The 20,949-nt window shown below is 40.3% G+C and overlaps 1 protein-coding gene and 1 long non-coding RNA gene across 6 annotated transcripts in view; both read right to left on the bottom strand.

Moving 5' to 3' along the window:
* Positions 1–6,378: 6,378 nt before the first annotated feature.
* Positions 6,379–20,949, bottom strand: part of SRGN (serglycin) — a 47,950-nt gene continuing 33,379 nt past the window's right edge. For all 5 annotated transcript variants that reach the window (XM_070564583.1, XM_070564567.1, XM_070564576.1 and 2 more), the window contains 2 exons: positions 11,672–11,819; positions 6,379–7,279 (listed from right to left, as the gene is read on the bottom strand). In XM_070564583.1, coding sequence (XP_070420684.1) covers positions 7,036–7,279; positions 11,672–11,819 — 392 coding nt within the window. In that variant the 3' untranslated portion in view covers positions 6,379–7,035. The remainder of the gene's footprint in view (positions 7,280–11,671; positions 11,820–20,949) is intronic.
* LOC139074423 (uncharacterized) lies at positions 18,007–20,428 on the bottom strand. The gene is made up of 2 exons (XR_011524031.1): positions 20,324–20,428; positions 18,007–18,686 (listed from the first exon to the last, which is right to left on the bottom strand). It is a non-coding gene; the product is annotated as an uncharacterized lncRNA (long non-coding RNA).

Genomic DNA, 20,949 nt, shown 5'->3' with positions numbered 1-20,949 from the left:
TCAAACTACACCTAAATGAATTAGAAAAAGAAGAACAAACAATGCCCAAAGTCAGCAGAAGGAGAAAAATAATAAAAATCAGAGCAGAAATAAATGCTATTGAAATAAAAAAGGCAATAGAAAGGATCAATGAAACAAAGAGCTGGTTCTTTGAGAAAATAAACAAAATTGACAAACCTCTAGCCAGACTTACAAAGAAAAAAAGAGAGAAGGCTCAGATAAATAAAATTAGAAATGAAAGAGGAGAAATAACAGCAGATACCACAGAAATACAATGGATTATAAGAGAATACTATGAAAAGCTATATGCCAACTAAATGGACAATCTAGAGGAAATGGATAAATTCTTAGACTCTTACAACCTCTCAAAGCTGAATCAAGAAGAAATAGAGAATCTGAATAGACCAATCACAAGGAAAGAGATTGAAACAGTAATCAAAAGCATCCCAAAGAATAAAATCCCAGGACCAGATGGCTTCCCTGGGTAATTCTGCCAAACTTTCAGAGAAGATTTAGTATCTATACTTCTCAAGCTATTCCAAAATATTATGGAAGATGGAACACTTCCTAAGACATTCTACAAGGCCAACATCACTCTGATATCAAAGCCTGACAAGGACAACACAAAAAAGAACTACAGGCCAATGTTGCTGTTGAAGATAGATGCAAAAATCCTCAACAAAATATTGGCAACCCGAATACAGCAATACATCAAAAAGATCATACATCGTGATTAAATGGGATTTATATCAGCGAAACAGGGATGGTTCAAGATCCGCAAATCCATCAATGTGATACACCACTTTAACAAAATGAGCAATAAAAACCACATGATCATCTCAGCAGATGCAGAGAAAGCAGTTGACAAGATCCAACAGCCATTTATGATTTAAAAAAACTCTTAACAAAACTGGGATAGAAGGAAATTACCTCAACATAATAAAAGTCATGTATGAAAAAACCACAGCCCACATCATACTTAATGGGGAAAAGCTGAATGCCATCCCTCTGAGACTAGGAACAAGACAAGGATGCCCTCTATCACCACTCTTATTCAACATAGTACTGAAGGTTTTGGCCAGAGCCCTTAGGCAAGAAAGGAATCCAAATAGGAAGTGAAGAAGAGAAACTCTCACTGTTTGCAGAGACATGGTCTTATATATAGAAAACCCTAAAGAATCCATTGGAAAACTATTAGAAATAAACAACTACAGTAAAGTTGCAGGGTACAAAATCAACTTACAAAACTAAGTTGCAGTTCCGTACTCTAATAATGAACTTACAGAAAGAGAACTCAAGAATACAATTCCATTTACAATTGCAACAAAAAGAATAAGGAATCTAGGAATAAATTTAGCCAGGGAGGTGAAGGACTTATACAATGAAAACTATAAGACATTATTGAAAGAAATAGATGATGACATAAAGAGATGGAAAAGAGATTCCACATACACGGATTGGAAGAATAAGTAAAGTTAAAATGGCCATACTACCCAAAGCAATCTACAAATTCAGAGCAATCCCAATCAGAATCCCAATGACATTCTAGAACAAAGAATCCTAAAATTCATATGGGGCAACCAAAGACTCTTTTTTTTTTTTTTCTGGTATGAGGGCCTTCCTGAGCATTTCTTGTCTCGTGGGGTCTCGTGGCAGTGAACTCCCTTAGCTTTTGTTTATCTGGGAAAGTTTTTATTTCTCCATCATGTCTGAAGGATATTTTCGCAGGATAGAGTATTCTTGGCTGAAAGTTTTTGTCTTTCAAAATTTTAAATATATCATTCCACTCTCTGCTAGCCTGTATGGTTTCTGCTGAGAAATCTGCTGAAAGCCTGATAGGGGTTTCTTTGTAAGTTATTTTCTTCTGCCTTGCTGCCCTTAATGCTTTGTTTGTTTGTTTGTTTGTTTTGTCCTTGACTTTTGCCATCTTTACTACTATATGCCTTGGAGAAGGTCTTTTTAAACTGATATAATTAGGAGATAGACTAGCTTCTTTCACTTATATTTCCAGTTCCTTCCCCAGGTTTGGGAAGTTCTCAGCTGTTAATATTTCTTTGAACAAGCTTTCTGCTCCATTCTCCCTCTCTTCTCCCTCTGGAATGTTTATAATCATTATGTTGCATCTCCTAATTGAGTCAGATATTTCTCAGAGAATTCCTTCATTTCTTTTTGGTATTGGTCTTCTCTCCTCCTCCAGGAGAAGCATTTCTATATTTTTGTCCTCTAGGCTGCTGATTCTCATCTCCATAATATCAGCTCTGTTATTCAGGGAGTCCAGATTTTTCTTTATCTCATCCAATGTGTTTTTCATCTCAAACATTTCTGATTGGTTTTTCTTTATAGTTTCAATCTCTTTTGTAATGAAGTTCCTGATTTCATTGAACTATCTATCTGTATTTTCTTGTAACTCCTTGAGTTTTTTATGATAGCTCTTTTGAATTCTCTGTCATTTAGGCTATACATTTCTGTGCCTTCAGGACTCATTTCTGGCTGCTTGTCATTTTCCTTCTGGTCTGGAGTATTAATATTTTTTTTCATACTGTTTGACGGCATGGATTTCTGCTTCCACTTATTGATAGTATTTGGTCGCTGCTTCCACATGCCACCACTGGGCAGGAGTCAAGAGCTGTGTATTCTGAGCCCACTGTGACCCCAGCTCACTTGCTCACTCACAGCTGCTGCTTGTTTATCATATGTGCAGGTGCTCTGGCTGACCAGCTGAGCTGGAGCACTGGGAATGGGGAGGGGTGCTTTCTTTTGCCTGCACAATCCCAGGGGTGTTCTTGCTCTGCCCTCACTATCTACTCTCCTGGGGTTCTGGCTTGATGGAGACACTCCTGCAATAACCTGATCACCTCTGCATGCGGCTTTCCCACTGGCTGTGAAGGAACTTGGAGAGCAAAGGTGTTCCCATGGAGGGCTGCTCCTCCTCTCTCCTCTCAGGGCCATGCATGGTCCCATGCCCTGGGTCACTGCTGTTGGGGAGGGAGAGGAGATCACCCCACCTCCTTTCACTTCCTCCAGGGGTTCCAGCATGTTCACCTTCAGATGTAGGTCCAGCACCTACACTTTCAGATATATGGTTGCATGGGTCTCAGACGTCTTTTGTATTGTGTGAATGTCCTCTGTTGGTATATGAATGTCCTTTTCATTGTATCTTAGGGATGAGAGTCTAAGGTAAGAGCTTGCTCTGCCATGATGCTGACTTCACTCTACCACCTGATCCTCCTTTTTGATAGGGATGGAAAATAAAGCATTTGCCAGCTCAGTGCCTGTCTACTATATACCTGAAGTTGTATAACTCTGCTTTAGCAGAAGTACTACATCTGGCATAGCTGCTCCAATTATACTACTTGATTGAATTTGTGATAATCCCCTGTCACCCTTCAGGATACATCTGGTTTTTGCAAGACTCAGACTGGTGAATTAGATAGAGATACATTGGGGATCAGCATCCCTACATTCTTTAGACTTTTAAAGGTACTACTAATTTCTGACATTCCCCCAGGATGAAATGTTTTCATTTATTGGCAGATGGGGGTGGTAGTTTTAGAAGTTTCCACTTGGTCTTCCCCATTACAATAGTTCCTATCACACAGGTCAAGAAACCAATGTGGACTTTGTGCTAACTATCAAGTATGCCCATTCTAATTACACATTTTCATCTGGGAAAATGACCACCATGAGCCAGACCTGGGTCAAGGTCTCATTTATTACCTTGCCACCTAATGCCCCACTAACAGGGATGCCATGATGATGTTTTGGGTCTCTGTGTATCAAAGTCAATCAGACTCTGTGATTGACTTGTCCTTGAAATATTTGAATATTCTCCTTTCCCCAGAATGTGCTACCTGAATAAATGTCCATCAGACCCTTTGGTTAAGCATTGGAGAAATCAGTTCTGTATATACTTGCCATGGTGTTGCAGGGTCGTTATTCCAGAAGACATAATCTCTCTTTTAGTCGGTGGATCCCAGGTCTGAAAATTGGCTCAGGTAAGGAAACTGGTCAAAGGGATAGCGCTTTTTTCTTGAGGCAGCTGCCCTAGGCCTCCTGATCATTCATTCTTGATTTTTCTGTTTGAATAGATTGAGCAATACCTTTGTTGGCTGCCCAACTGTAATATTGTGATTTATAATAAGAAATATATGTATTTGGTCTTCATCCATTGTTTCTGACACAGAGCTCCTAAAACAATTGGAATTTCCTAAGAGATGAAAGGCCTAAAGGTGTCTTTTGTTGTGTTAATGAATGACTTTTGGACCATACCTAAGGATGGAACCTGGTTACCAGTGAAGCCAGCTGTGTGATTAGAGCATTGAAACTTTCAGTCCCACCCCCTGACCTCCAGAGGAGAGAGGGGCTGGAGATTAAGGTCAATCACCAAATGGCAAATGATTTAATTAATCATGTCTATGTAATGAAGCCTCCATAAAAACCCCAAAAGGATGGGGTTTGGAAAGCTTCCAGGATGAGGAAGCAGAACCTTCCATGTGCCACCCTGCCAGGCCCTAAACTCCAAGAGGACAGAAGCTCCTTTGTTCAGGACCTCACCCTATGTATGTCTTCATCTGGCTGGAGTTGTATCCTTTTATAATAAACCAGTGATCTATTAAGTAAAATGTTTCTCTGAGTTCTGTGAATTGCTCTAGCAATTAGTCAAACCCAAGGAGGGGGTCACTGGAACCTCCAAACTATAGCCAGTTGGTCAGAAGCACAGGTAACAACCTGGGCTTGCAACTGACATCTGGAGTGGAGGGCAGATGTGAGTCTGAGCCCTTAACCTGTGGAATCTGATGCTATCTCCAGGTAGATAGTGTCAGAATTGAGTTAAATTGTAGGACACCCAGCTGGTGTTGGAGACTTGCTGTTTGATGTGGGGAAAACTACCTCCAGCACACATTGGAATTGGTTGCAGAACCATTACCAACTATCTTACCTCTAGAGATGCCATCTCCATAACTCTTTGCCCATCAGGTTCCCCTGGATTCCATTATGACCTTGCTGTTCTTTATGATAGCTGCACCACCTGGCTTCTGATGGCTGAGCACTACTACTGGGCCTCTTAAAGGCTCTTCAGAGGCCTTCAAGCCAGAGGAAAGCATTCGTTCTTAAGGAGTGGACCTTTTCTATAGGTTCAGAGGATTTGAGAGAATCTGGGGATTCACGATCTGAATGTATCAACCCAGATGTCCTCACCTCTCAGGGTCCTATTTTTTCCCAATCGGGGCCCTGACTTTGCATAACAGACTTGTCTAGGTTGACAACTGAACATTCTTGAACTCTTCTATTCCTATGATTACATCCTGGGCCTGCGCCTGGTCCTCAGTTTTTTCTGCCCTTCCACTACAGAAGACTTTCTTAATATGCTGCCAAAGAGGCCCATTGGCTTTCACATTCAGCTTTTAATTAATCATTCTTGGCCTTTCACTGTCTCTTTTAAAAGCATTAATTGCCTCCAGGAATAGCCATTCAATATCATTGTCTTTATAGTTACTACTTTCCCATATTTCTCAAATGCCTGATACATTGCACCCAGTGCACTCTTTCCACTGTACACCATCCCAGTTTATCAACAGTGAAAGTTTTAACAATTGCAATGCTATCCCATGCCTGTTGCATCTACAGCCAGGGATGGGGTCCTCATTGCCACCCAGGCAGCAGGTGATCTAGCTCCAAAATAGCATTTTAGCGTCTGATTTCTACCTGTCCAGGCACCAACTATCATAGGTTGGCTTCTCCATGGGGCAAACTCTGAGATGGAAACTAGCATGCAGAAAGTTTCTAAGGGAGTACTCTCAGGATAGACACCTGTGAGGGGAACGGAAGGAAGCAAGACTAAGTAAAGGAAGAAATTGAGCTGCATAGCAGTCCCAACAAAGCCTCAGTTGACCCCTCAAGGAGCTCTAAATCTGTGCTAGCCCTTCTGAGTTGGGCCAAGTTCAGAGGAGGGGCCTGGCATTCATACAGCCACATGAACCAGTCACTGGGCGCAGACTGCCCTGGGAAGAGGTGTGGCCTTGGACAAGGTGCCTCTCTTCAGCGGAGATTAATTTGAGTAAGTCTTCAGTTCTGAAGAGGGGATCTAGATGATAGAGAACAGGATCCATGACAATGATGCTGACAAGCTTTTCAGAACTAAGAGGAACAGAGGTGGGAACGGCCGTCAAGAAGTGGTGCTTGGACGAGAGTAACCCCCTTGCTGCAACATGATTGTTTTCTTTATCTGCTAGTTAATAGGATTTGATTCTAGTTAGAAAATTTGCTCCCACTGTAAAATAATTTTACAGATATTTTGTTGATAAGACTTCTAGAAGCATCTGAGCAAAAATAATTATTTCCTGAGTTTAGAACAAAAGATCCCAAAGAGCTCAAACCTTTGATTATACTTCTGCTTTAATAGAGTAACATTTGAAAATACACAGATATACAGGAAAAAAGGTAAAGTGGTGTGAAGTCCTGAGAGCACAATGTGCTTTCATTTGGGTCTTAAGTTTCTCATAACAGCAATCACACTTCTAAACACACGGTGTCTACTAGCTCTGCAAACACATCAATGGAACATTAGAGCAGCGCACTCCACACAGCAAAACATGTCAAATACCCACTCTGAACTCACTGTGTGTTTCAACCGGGTTTTGTCATAACAAAGGGGTATATCTATAATTCACAACAGTCAGGTTCCTGAAGACTTTGGTATCAACCCCTGCCTGTCAATTTTCTTCTCAAACTGAATTTTTTACAAACAGTATAATTTATTCTTTAAAGCAATTTAATAGACATGAGGAGTCTAGTTAAATCATAGTGATGTTGGTTGAATGTGATACAAAGGAAATGCAGGTATTTTCCAGGACAATAGGGTAGATAAAGTAGACTTTAAGAATTCATGAGAAAAAAAGGTGATAAAACTTAAACTTCTTTTTCAAAAGTTTTAAAATTTCTATAAAACTTTTTGTCCCCAAATTAACCATTTAACCATGGTACACAAAATATACTGAATGCATTGCCCAGCATCAAGGGAGGAGACCCTCTCTTTTACATAATAAAATTCTCCTCTGATCCATCTTGACCCAAGTCCTGGTTGTCGGAGGGCAGATTTCCCTTGAGAGACCTAAAGTTGTAAAGAAAAGCATTATTTTCATCTGCTGGTTGGTATTCCTGTTCGATGTCGGTTAGGAAGCTACTTTCAGAGCCGCTTCCAGATCCTGATCCAAAGCCTGATCCAGAGTAGTCCTCAGAAAGAGGGAAGACATCATTCAAGTTCTGGGATCTTGTCATTCTGAAATAAGACAGAAAAGTGAAAAAAAAAAACACCGTAAAGTTTGAGACATAAGGAAGACAACCATGATAAATTTTTTAAGATAAGAAAATAAATGCAGCCACCCAGTTGTGCAAATTAAAAGTTACAAGTTTCCCAGTTATTCAATGCTTTAAAACAAAAAACAAATCAGACCTTTCCACATGTTTGCCTATATGTACCTGTTGTACCTGACTCATTGCATTTATCATTCCTCGTCTGCCCATTGCAGATTCACATAAACACTGCTAGTTTTCTTATCACTAGCATAGCAATTCTATATTTGGAACTTACTTAAGGCGTCATTTTTTTTGAAGACCCCTTTTTCCATTTTCTCTCACTAAAGAAAAGATGAACAAGTAAATCGGCCGAGATAGACATTTTTCCCTAATTTAAAATTTGTACAAAACTCCTAATAATTCACAGTGCTTCAACAAAGCTTACTCTTAAGAATTTTTTTAACAAGTAAACATTACGTTTTCCAGCATATTAACACTCAATTTCCTCCCCAAAAATAAGTGCATGCATTCCACCGGGTTCCGTGTGGTGCTTAAAAGTCCACTCAGCACCGAAAGACCAGAGCAATGGTGCCATCCCTCAATAACAGATCAAGACAACAAAGTATCAGAGACAAAAGAGGTTCACAGCCTGTGAGTCATTTTCTCCATGAAAATAATAAACCACAGGCCATACAACAGATTAGAGTTTTATTCATGCATGCAGTTGATAAATATTTATTGAATATGTGATCCCTGTTCTAAGAACTCGGGCTAGAATGGGGACAGAGAGATGAGGTCCCTGCTCAAGAAGTTTATAACTTAGTGGGGAAGATGAACAATAAAAAGTGAATAAATAAATAAGGAAAATATTAAGTCGTGCTAAACGCTATGCAGAGGAATAAAATAGACTAGTGTAATAGAGGGTGACCAGGTGGCTATGAAGTTTAGACTGTGAGGTCAGAGAAGAGGGATCAGAGCTGGAAACACAGACTCGGTAGTTACTCTCTCTCTCACACACACATGTAAAATATGTAAATAGTCTAAAAAGGCATGGAGGGGCCAGTCCCGGAGTGTAGTGATTGAGTTTGGTGCGCTGTGCTTTGGCAGTCTTGGTTCATGGGTTTAGATCCCTGGCGCAGACCTACACCACTCATCAGCCATGCTGCAGCAGCGACCCACATATAAAGTGGAGGAAGATTGGCACAGATGTTAGCTCAGGGCTAATCTTCCTCAGCAAAAAAAAAAAGCCATAGAACAGGATAAGGTCGCCTAAAGAAAGCATGTAGATAGAGAAAAGGTCCAGGACAGAGCCAGGGCCACACCAACATATTAAATATTGAGCAGAGGAGAAAGAACAAGCCAGGGAAGAAGAAGGAAACCCAAGATAAGGTGGGGCCATGGAAGCCCAGAAAAAAGCTTTTCAAAGGAGGGGTGGTCAACTGTTTTTGAAGGCAATTAAGAAGTCAAGCAAGGGGCGCCAACCCCATGGTGCCCTGGTTAAGTTCACATGCTCTGCTTCAGCTGCCCAAAGTTTGCCAGTTTGGATCCTGGGTGTGGACCTACATACCACTCATCAAGCCATGCTGTGGTGGCATCCCACATAGAAGAACTAGAATGACTTACAACTAGGATATACAACTATGTGCTGGGGCTATGGGGAGAAAAAAACAAGAGGAAGATTGGCAACAGATGTTAGTTCAGGGCCAATCTTCCTCACCAAAAAGCATACCTAAAAAAAAAAGTCAAGTAAGCTAAACATAGAGAAGGAACCAGTGGATGTGTCATCCAGAAGAAACTGTGACCTTAACAAGCACTAGGGGTGGAAGGTAGGAACAGAAGTCCAACCAAAAGGGGTTGAGGAGAGGAGGGCAGGGAGACAGCAAGCATCTGAAACCCCTTCAGAAAGTGTTACTGTGAAGAGGAGCTGAGAATGGGCAATAGCTGGAGAGGATGCAGAGTCAAAGAAAGGATTTTACCTAAATGTAGGAGAGACTAGAGAATGTCTGTATACTGGCAGGAAGCAGATGCTGGGTTCAAAGGGGTAACTGCAGAATTGAAGTCCTGGAGAAGATGCATGGCAATAGGATACTCAGCACAAGGAGGGGTGGCCTTAGAAGCTGCCACAGTCAGAGTCCAATCAGAAACTTATCTAAATATTTAACACGGGGAATTGCTTACACATGTGATGGAAGAGAAGCAAAGCCAAATAGGGGATATTGAGAAAACCCAGAGACTAGCGACTACAAGAAAATACTTCCCTCCCTGGGCTATAGGGACAATGGAAGGAGGTGGTGCTTCCTGATCCCAGGGACTAGGGGCATCAGGTGGGAGCTGAAGCCATGGATGAGACAGAGCCCTGCCAAAGATGCCACCCAAGGCAGGGAGTGAGGAGAAGAAATATCCTGGTCTCTCCCTGCCTCCCATGTTCTCCAATCGCCCTTCTGTGCCTCCCCTTGGCCAAACTCAGCCACCGATGTGGGAGCTCAAGAAATGCAGACCGCAAGGATCAGCCCTCACCCTGATCCAATACAGAGCAGGAAGGAAGGAGGAGAAGGAATGGATCTGAGGGCAAACAGCTCCAGGACCAACACAGAAGCAGGGACTGTTCATCCATAGTGACAGGAGTGACAGAGTGAGAAGGAAAGTTACTGGCTGAAGAAAGGGACCATCATAGAGATTTGAAGAGAGAAGAAATGGTGTAAAGCTGTTGTTTTGGAGAACTTGGGTTATTCCTTTAACATTTTAGATTTAAGTGAATTACTATTAAAACCCATAACTTAAAATAATGGAGGATGCTATAATATCGGGGTCAAGCTTAATGCTGCAGACTTAAGGTAAAAGCACAGGGCGGGATTGCAGAGCTGCATTTTGAGAATGGAGATGACGTAATCTCTTCTACATGCATGCCAGTGATGAAGACGGTCACCAGGATCCCCAAAGGGATAATGGGCTTCCCTGCTTTGGGCGTGATGATTTACCTGGCCTTGAGGAGAGTGATTTTCTAGGTTTAAGTCTGAAGATTAAAACTTTTATAATAATCCTTTTCATAATACATTTTTTGCCACATATTATATAACTTTGACATTCATTGAATTAATGGAGTCTAATACAATGAAATTTTTTGTTACTTATGAATTCCTATTGAATCTTTTTTTTTTTTCTTGGTGAGAAAGATTGACCCTGAACTAATGTCTGTGCCAGTTTTCCTCTATTTTGTATGTAGGATGACACCACAGCATGGCTTAATGAGTTGTGTGTAGGTCCACACCTGGGATCCAAACCCAAGAACCTGGGTCTGCCAAAGCGGAGCACACAAATTTAACCACTATGGCACCAGGCCAGCCTCCCCTATTGGATTTTTTTGCAAATTTAAAGCAGATTCTATTTGATTAAGATGAGGTTTGAGTGGCTGACCCAGTTGCATAGTGCTTAGGTTTGCATGCTCTGCTTCGGCGGCCTGGGGTTCACCAGTTTGCATCACGGGTGTAGACCTACCACTGCTTATCAAGCTGTGCTGTGGTAGGCGTCCCACATATAAATTAGAGGAAGATGGGCACGGATGTTAGCTCAGGGCCAGGCTTCCTCAGCAAAAAGAGGAGGATTGGCAGTAGATGTTAGCTTGGGGCCAATCTTCCTCAAAAAATAAATAAATAAATAAATAAGAAGTTTGATTTTCTTTTGTTGTAAGTCATGGCCATTTATTCTTCTTTTCCCTAATTTCTCCATCTTTTTTTAATCACCACTATCTAATTCCAGAACATTTTTTATCACACCTCAAAAATCCCATTCCTATTAGCAGTCACTCTTTATTCCTCCCTGCCTCTCAGCCCCTGGCAACCACTAATCTATTTTTCACCTCTATGGATTTTCCTGTTCTGGACATTTCATGCAGACAGAATCATACAATATGTGGCTCTTTGTGTCTGGTTTCTTTCACTTTGTGTAATGGTTTCAGGGTTCATCCATGTTGCAGCAGTGCTTTGCTCCTTCTTATGGCCAAATAATATTGCACTTTAGGGGAATACCACAATTTGCTTATCCATTCAGTTGATAGACTCCTATTGGATTGTAATACACAATGTGCTCTATTTACATAAATAAAATAATGTCCAATCATTTTCAATACCTGTTTGTTAAAAGTACTCAGTTTTTGTCTCTGCCACAACAAAAACACCTTGCAAGAGTGTAGGAGAATCAGGTAAATTCCTGCATATCTCATATGCCAGTAAATACAGTAGTTTTATCATGTACTGTGCAGTGACAGCCAAACCACCAGAGCAAGAGCCTGAAGAAAACGCTCTGGACAACCCTCCCACCTCCATGTCAAGAGCCCAACAGAGGTCAGTGGAAGTAAAACCAGAGAAAGTCCACTTACGAAAAAGGGTCAGTCCTTGGAGGGAGGATTCTGTTGGGTTCATCGGGAAGCAGGTCAAACACTGGTCCCCTCTCATCAATGCAGTTTGCAGAATTACTGTCGGGACTGCAGCGGACCCACTGGTACCTGGCTCTCTGCACAGGAAAACCTGCCCAAACAGGGAACACACAGTTAAGGTATGGACATGCTTTCTGACCATTAATATAATAGGAGCACCCACTATGTGCCGGACTTTTGTACACATCATTCGTCCTGCCCACAACACCCCTAACAAGTCGCCCAGAGTTTGCGGTTAGGAGAGGCTTTGGCAATCAGCGCTTAGAGGGAAGGCCCAGCTTTGCTACTACGAACTGTGAAACCTTCCCCTCCCTGAGCCCCACTCCAAGAGGAAGGTACCGATAGTGTCTCTTTCTCATAAGCTGCTCATCAAAATTAAATGAGAACAATGCATGTAAAGACCTTAATATAGTGCCAGGCATACAGTAAACACTTGATAGTATTAATTATTATTATTTTTGTACTATCATCTTCATTTTACACAAAGGAAAACTGAGGCCACACAGGTGCTAAGTAGAGGACCCAGGATTCAAACCTGTATCTGTCCCCGAAGGCTGCTCCTTCCTGTAGAGATGAGTCACATCATGTTTAGAAAGGTTAAGGAATACACCAAGCAGCACCCAAGATATTACAGAGCCCTTGTTCGTTAGGGCCGTATGGTGTGCTTAGGAATGAAAAGTAGACAAAAACTTGGCCTCTTTCTTTGCCCTCAGATCTGGATTTCAAAAGAACAAGGATTCTCTATTCACAGAGGGAGAGACAGGTTGGAGCATCCTAGTCTGTCACAGCTTCTTTTGAGTTTAATTTCTACAGAAAAGACTCCAAATCTGGTGTTACGGGGTTGTACAGGAAATCTCTTGTTAGTTCATGAAATAAATTCTTCTTTCCTCAGTTTAGCAAGGATGGAGGCCTGGTGGTGAGAAATACTTCACCACCCTTTGAAAGCATCATCTCTTCTCAGTCCCAAGCACTCACTTTATTCACACAAGTGCTACAATATTCACCTAGTGAGAAGGGGCATATCTAGGATTCCTGAAAGGCAGGCAAGGTGGTTTTAAAGCCCAACACATTGTTGTCCTGTACAGATCAAAATGTAAATGATAACAACTGTTTGAGAAACAAAACAAAACACAAAACAGTGCTATGGACAACCACTGAAGCATCTTTTCTAATAGCAAAAGATTGGAAAATTAGATGTTAAATAAATGAAAGTATAGCCTACAATACTATACAGCTATTAAAAGAATGAGGGAGCGTAGCTCTCTGGGTACTGATATAGAATAGTCTCTAAGTTATATTATTAAGTAAAAAAAATAAGGAACACTGCATATTTTAAGAATATGTTTACACATTTGCTTACATGCATGGAACACCTGTGAAAAGATAACATAACAAATTGGTTGCCTTTGTGGAGGGAAGTGGTGGCTGGAAGACAGTGGAAGAAAAGACATTGACTTTTCACTGCACATCCTTTTGATTTTTGAGCCATATGTATGCATTATCTACTCAAAATTAATTATTTTTATTTTCTAACAGCTTCATTAAGGTGGAATTGACATACAATAAGCTGTACATATTTAAAGTGTACAGCTTCATGTTCTGACATGTGTATACACCCATGGAACCATCGCCACAGTCAAGAGTCTGAACACATCCAACACCCTCGATGTTTCCTTGCGCCCCTTTGTAATCCTACCCTTCTCCCACCCTCCTCTTGACTCTCCCTCAACAGCACCCCCCACGCCACCCCACCCCCCGCACCCCACCACCCCCCCCCCTCCCTCGCAACCATCAATCTGCTTTTGGTCATTATAAATTAGTTTGCATTTTCTAGAGTTTTATACAATGGACTCACATAGCAACTTGTTAAAGGGTTCCCTGACTTCGTTTTTACACAGGGACTAGTTGAGAGGAGTCTCTTACCTTTCATAGTACTCTCTCCTCAAAGTGGAGAGTCTATTTAAATATTACTTACATCCAGACTCCTTTTGTTGCAATATTTAAAAGTAACATTTATGTTAGAAAAAGAATATGTGTTCACTATAGAAAATTTTGAAAAATGTAGCAAACAAAAGAAAAGAAAAATTACCCCCTCCCAGAGATCATGAATTTTGGAGTTTTGATGCCCACCCGCCCTCGTCTGTGTTTCTAGGAGACTAAGCCCAAGGTGTAGCCTGTTCTCTTCCGACAGCAACCACCAGAGGTGGAAAAGCAGAGCCTCGATCGAGGGCAGGTTCACTTTACATCTCAACAGGATGGCCAAGGACTTTGTTCTTAAAAGACTGCAGAACCACAGAACTTTTTCAAAATGTCCTCTTTCCTCATGACTCTCCATTATGTCTATTTATATTCAACTTTGTCTTAGCTAATATCTCTGATTAATTTTATAAATACAGAGTTGCCAAGTTATTATGTCATTACAATATACATGATATACATATTTATATATATCTAGAGAGAGAGAAAAAAATGTAATACATAAGAGATACATAAAGCCGCTCACCTTAGTATCATTTAAAATAGAGAAACAGGAAATAATTAAGTAATCTCAGAACAATAGAAAATACTCAGATAAATTATGAGACATTCATATGAGATAATATTAACCAAATGGTAAAAAAATAGTGGTTAGGAGAAGACTATGTAGCATCATAGGAAAATCTTTATTTAAAAATGAGTGAAAAAAGCAGAAATCCACTCTGTATGCATAATAGTTGCTAGTGCAACTACGTCAACAGATAGTGGAGGAACTGGGAGGAAATACACAAAAATAACTATAGCGGTAGACTGTTGGTGACTTTTTTCTCATTCGTTTTCTAAATTGCTGTAATAATATTTAAAAATATAAACAAAAGAAAGAGTAATGTAGGAAGAAAGTAAACATTCTCCCTTTTTTTTCTTTCTTTCTTTCTTCCTTCCTTCCTTTCTTCCCTCCTTCCCTTCCTTCCTCCCTTTGGAACTCCTATTCTATCACAGTCTTTCCCATCGTTCCTGAATATGGCTTACAATGTCTGGTCTGGGACAGTTAGTCATCCTAAATGGGCTGTCACTGCCTGGAGGCTGGAAGTAAGGTAGCAAGACGACATCACAAGTCTGCCCCTTACTAGCTGTGTGACCTTGACCAACTTACTTAACTTCCCTGTACCTCAATTCCCTCATCCATAAAATGGGGGCAGTAATGGATCTAATTATGAGATACAAATATTAGGTTCTCAGCACCACGGTCAGAATGCATTAAATGCTGGTTTCTCTGCCGAGGAGGGTGATGACAACAGCTTATCTCTGCTAGTGGACAGTTTGTAGAGAAACCAGAATTTAAATTCCCATTCCACCATTTAGCACCTTTCTGAATCTCAATTTCTCGCCTTTCAAACGTGAATGATAGTATCTCAAAGAGTTCCTGTTTAAACGAGATAAAAGTATGTGAAACATCCAGCACACGCCTTTGCGCATGGGAGATATTTAATACATTTTAGCTCATTCTTTCTCCTTCGCTGATTCTTTCCTGAAGCAGCATGTTTTGTTTTGTTTTGACAAGAATGAAACTTTAATCCGTTTTAAGTGGAGTTTTTAACACTAAGAGATAGAGGGTTGTTAACAAACACAATAACAAATGGACATCTGATTGGTATGAGGCATTATCCTGTACACATCATATTTTTTTGTGTATCCTCAGTGCCTAGCATTTACACACAGAGCCACTGCTGCACAGCACGAGAGTATATGAAGAGGCTGAATCAGAGTAAGGCTGTTTAACAGACTGAAATTTTTTAGTATATATATTCTATATGAAAACAGAGTGAACTTTTGAACTGACAGGGTAGAAGGCAACTATGCCAAACACTGCAGTTAAAGCCCCACTTTAGTGCACAGCTCCACCTCTTCCATCTGCAGGCATGACACATTAACAGTATTTAAAGGTAAACAAGGCACTCTGTGGCAACCACAGCCATCGTTATGAACATATTGCACAAATTTTCTAGAACTAAACATGTAACTTGTACCCTACTTTTATGTTTTAAAGCTGAAACATTTGATGCTGCCGGTAAACTCCACTTAAGTTTATAACCTGTGCCACAGCAAAGAATGGTGATGCTATTTATACAACTACCCTTTAATAATTATGGCAAAAAATATTCAAGAGGAGCTACAAAGGACTTGGGATGGTACAGGGTCCAACTGTAAGCTTTCTTAAAAGTGATGCCTTCAAGCAACTTCAGACATGTAAGCGGCTGCACATCCAAAAAGTCTAAGTAAGAAAACCTTCCAGAAGCTCAAAGAGATTACCTAAGAATGCATGTCAGGCTAATTATGAATACTGTCATAAATAAAGTTTTAATTAGGACTCGAAAACCTTTCGGTCATAGCAATTCTTGTCAAATTCTATGGAGATGGTAACTGAAATAGAGTAGCACGTATAATATATATATTTATATATAATATATATAATGCCATTTTTCCATTTCCAATGACTACACCATAAAATGTAAGCAAGGCTTCTCAAAAACGTTGAAACATTCAAAATCAAAACCCTCATTCAGACCTTCACATGCCAAAGGAAAAACAACAACAGTGAAGCAGCATGTTTGACATCTAATTGCTTCTAGAAGCCTGGTCTTGCAGGTGAGATAAAAATCCAACATCTCCTCCGGCAGAGGGCGATGTCTTCCCACCCTACGCTGTCTAGACCAGCGCTGTCCAATAGAAACGACACCACGCATGGAATTTTCAACTTTGTAGCAGCCGTATTTTAAAAAGTAAAAAGAAACAAGTGAAGGTAATTTTAATACATTTTATTTAGGCCAATATATCCAAATATTGTCATTTAACATATAATCAATAAATGTTAATGGATATTTTACATTCTTTTTGTCATACCGAGACTTGAAATCTCGTGTATATTTTGCACTCACAGCATGTCTCAGTTTGGACCCGCCACATTTCACACATTTCAGATACTCAGTAGCCACAGTTGTCTCATGCTACCCTTTTGACATAGTGGGTCTAGACTTTCTCCTCTACATGCAGCTGATGCGCTAAAAATCAAGCTGAGGAAACGTTTGCATGGATAGGAAGTTAAACAGAAGAACAAAACTAATACTTTAGGAGGATGCATCCAGGTAAAAGACCACATCTTTTCACTGGTATAATAAATACAACTTTAGTAGATTAGTAAAAAAAAAAAAAATTCTAAAATACAAAATTCCTCCCAAAGTTTGGAATCTCAGCTTTTAAAATTTATAAAGAGGGATTTCTTTTTTGGGGTGATGACAATGTTCTAAAATTGACTATGGTGATGGTTGCAGAGATCTGTGAATATACTGAAAAAACACATTGCATTGTACACTTTAAATGGGTGAATTGTATGGTATGTGAATTCTATCTTAATAAAGCTGTTTAAAAATTTATAAAGAAATCAAAGGTAGAAGTTCCCCCCCAAAAAAAGTTTATCTAATTTGGGACTGATGATTTTTAATCTACTTTAAAATAAAGAACATGGTTACAGACACAAAGTTCCTGACATATCTACTCAAGGGTGTTCACAGGATGTGAAAATTCAGCAGTTCCTGCCCCTGATGTTGTGGGAGTATCTTGAGTCTATCTTGTTTGAGAGAAATGTCTTATGATTACTATAATTTTAAAAATAAAAGGGAGTATGCTATGGACAGGAAGGCTATCTTTCTAAAAGGCCCCACTCACCAGATCCGCTGGCTAATTTTGTGGTGGATTCCAAGGAAGAGAATGATTTTTATTTAGAATTCATTTCTTCACTTGCCATCTCCCCTCTTCTCTCCCTCTCTCTCTATCTCTATCTCTCTCTCTTTCTGTGTCACACACACACACACACACAGTTATCCCGCTTTACCAAAATACTGTCTATGAATAAACGTAACCAGAGCAAATAACTCACCCCAGTAATCTGTATCTTTTTAAATTGGAGTACCAATTTTTCCTTAGCATCATCACAATTTACGAATTTCGTATTCTTATTGGAGATTTACTGCAGGCGTGTTAGAGAAACTTAAGCAGAGACTGCCATGGGTAGGGGGAGACCCTTTTGATTCATTGTTTGATAGCATTCAAACAGACTTCACTAAGTTGGAGCTGCTTCCACTTGGCCAAGCAATTCCACCAGATGATAAGATTCCCCTGCCTTTACATGGTTTGACAAGCTATAAAAAGCTCTAAGTTTACTTTCAATTTCTCTCTTTCTGTCCCTCAACTCAGTGGTAAACTTTATAGCCAGGGCTATAGTCAAAGCAAGGTTTTTTGGGGGGTTTTTTTGTTTTTTTTTTTTAAGATTTTATTTTTTGCCTTTTTCTCCCCAAATCCCCCCCAGGACACAGTTGTATATTCTTCGTTGTGGGTCCTTCTAGTTGTGGCATGTGAGACGCCGCCTCAGCATGGCCTGATGAGTGGTGCCATGTCTGCGCCCAGGATTCGAACCAATGAAACACTGGGCCGCCTGCAGTGGAGTGCACAAACTTAACCACTCGGCCATGGGGCCAGCCCTGGTTTTTTGTTTTAAATAAAGAAAATCTCTAATCCACCTAGAAGACAGCCAAGTTGCCATAGAAAGTTAACTCTGACCTTGAAATCAGCTGACTGGTTCTGCCGTTAATTCTGCCAGTACCTCATTTTTGTAATGAGCCTTGGGCAAGTCTCATAAATTTTTTGCAAGAGGCTGATATAAAGAGCAAATCAGATGATGCATGTAAGATCCAGTTTTCTCCTCTATAAATTGGTGTTAATTCCTCCTCACAGGGAATATGATGATCATTTATCAGAGAATAGATGTAAACTCACTTTGCAGTCAAACAGCAGCACATGTGGGTGGAATCAACATCATTGCTGTGATCTAGGAGGCAGTATGGAGTGAATGCATACTCCCTTGACACCCTTGACGCCCTTGGCCACATCTGCTCATAGATATTCCTTTTTCTCTTTTTATGGACATCTTTGAAAAAGAGAGGCAATAGGAGAGTTTAGGGTTTGTAGGCCTCATCGATAATCCCCCGGAGATCTACATTAAATCGATTAGGCATCGTGCTCTCCAGGGTCTCCCACACATTGCCAAAGTTTCATTTCTTTGCACTCAGTAGACACAGTGCAAAGTAAAGACACACCTCTTTACTTGGGTTTGACTTGTAGTAACTGATACGGGCTGAATTGTGTGCCCCCACACAATATGTTGAAGCCCTAACTCCTAGTCCCTCAGAATGGGACTGTATTTGTAAGTAGGGCCTTCAAAGAAGTGATTAAGGTAAACTGAAGCCATTTAAATGAGCCGTTTCCCAATGTGGCACATCCTCACTAAGAAGACGAGATTGGGATTCAGTCACACACACCGGAAAGACCACGCGAAGAGACAGAGAGAAGACAGCCACCCACCAGCCAAGGAGAGAGGCTTCAGAATGAAACCAACCCTGTGGACACCTTGTTCTTGTACTTCTAGTCTCAGAAATAAATAAACTTCTGTTGTTTAAGCCGCGCACGAAGTCTGTGGTACTTTGTTATGGGAGCCCCAGCAGATCAATGAAGTGACCTAAAATGTTTTGAATGTGTTCGGTCAAAGCAAGCCAAAAGGCTAGTTAGTTTGATTCGTTCAGTCAAACCAATGAGTTAAGTAAAAATTTTTTAAAGGTGGGGAAAGAATATACCAAAATCATATCTGGCATCACGTGGATGGCCAGTGGAATAGTGGTGTGGCTCTCTGCATTGCAGCCTTGAGCTGCTATCACTACGCACGCAGCTGCGGGTGGACATCTATTCCCTTCTTATTCAGACATGGGCACGAACCCTGAATGCCAGCACCAAGCGCACTTCTCCTTTGGAAACACCTTAGCTTTTCAGTTCGTTCATTCTCTCTTTTTTGGTTTCTTTTCCGCAAAGACCTAAACCTGCCTGATGATGACATAAATGCATATACTTTATACAATTTCATAATGGTTTCTTTCTTTACTTTTTTCTAATGAACAACTTCTACATAAGGAATGTTTTTGTTTTAATTTTAGTTTTACCTATTGCATTTTAGTGAAGAATGTGACATTTCTGGGAAATTTTGACAATGTAAAGACTTACATAGCTCTGGTTTGGGTAGATCCAGCACCAACTGGTCGCTCAAGTCTGTGCTACATACATGAACCTCACTGCTCTGGATCTTGTCAAAGCACATTAGGGAATTATTTCATCAAACTGAGGATTTTCCCTAAAAGATCCATCTGTTCCCTACAGTCAACAATGGTTTTTTTTGTGTGTGGGGGGGTGTTTTGGGGGGTTTTCTTTGGGGGTTTTTTGGTGAGGAAGATTGGTCTGAGCTAACACCTATTGCCAATTTTCCTCTTTTTGCTTGACGAAGAGTGGCCCCAAGCTAACATCCTGTGCCTGTCTTTCTCTATTTTGTATGTGGGACACTGCCAAAGCATGGTGATGAGTGGTATATGTCCACACCCAGGATCTGAGCCCGCAAACCCTGGGCCACCGAAGTGGAATGCACCGAACTCAACCACTGCACCAGTGGGCCAGCCTCTCAACAATGTTTTATACTTTAAAAAATAAATAGTTTAATGGAAAAGTTTCAGCAACATTACTTACTGTTGTTTCTTCAATAATTGCATAAGATGAAAGTGACTTCATAAATTTCCAATACATGGTAAATATATCTGAGATCATCTGTACAATTTCATTTCCACTAGAAGTAAAAACAAGTCAACTAGAAGTCACTTTGAAGAAACAAATCCAGGACATGTGTCACTATGACTCAGTATTTCCTTTACGATTTGGGGGAACTTAATGTTTTTCTACTGTAAATTCTCCCATCTATTTATCAGGCCATGACCCTCTGCCTTATTTACACATGATCCCTTATTTACCAAAGGAGAAGAAGTTGTATTTTTCTTACAAACTGATCATTTTCATTTCCTTAGTCATTAAAGGTTTCAGGTTGTTTCAGTCTGACTAAACAACCCTAAATGATAGAGAAAGTCAGGTTTTAACAGAAATTTCCAAATGTGATGTTTCTCTGAGCAACAGCACAAATACTAAAATTCTTTGGCTTCTCTTAAAATCTGAGAGGGTTTGCATTAACTATATCTAACCATAACTGAATTTTCACTAAGAATCAAGTTAAAAAAAAGAAGAAAAAATACATGTAGTCAAATTTACTGATTAAAAAAACAGCATTTCCCAGTGTTTCAATATCATGACACATTAGGGGTAGG

This window comes from Equus przewalskii, chromosome 1 (genome assembly GCF_037783145.1).
Source record: "Equus przewalskii isolate Varuska chromosome 1, EquPr2, whole genome shotgun sequence".
Taxonomy (NCBI): domain Eukaryota; kingdom Metazoa; phylum Chordata; class Mammalia; order Perissodactyla; family Equidae; genus Equus; species Equus przewalskii.
This window is presented reverse-complemented; position numbering and strand designations above follow the sequence as displayed.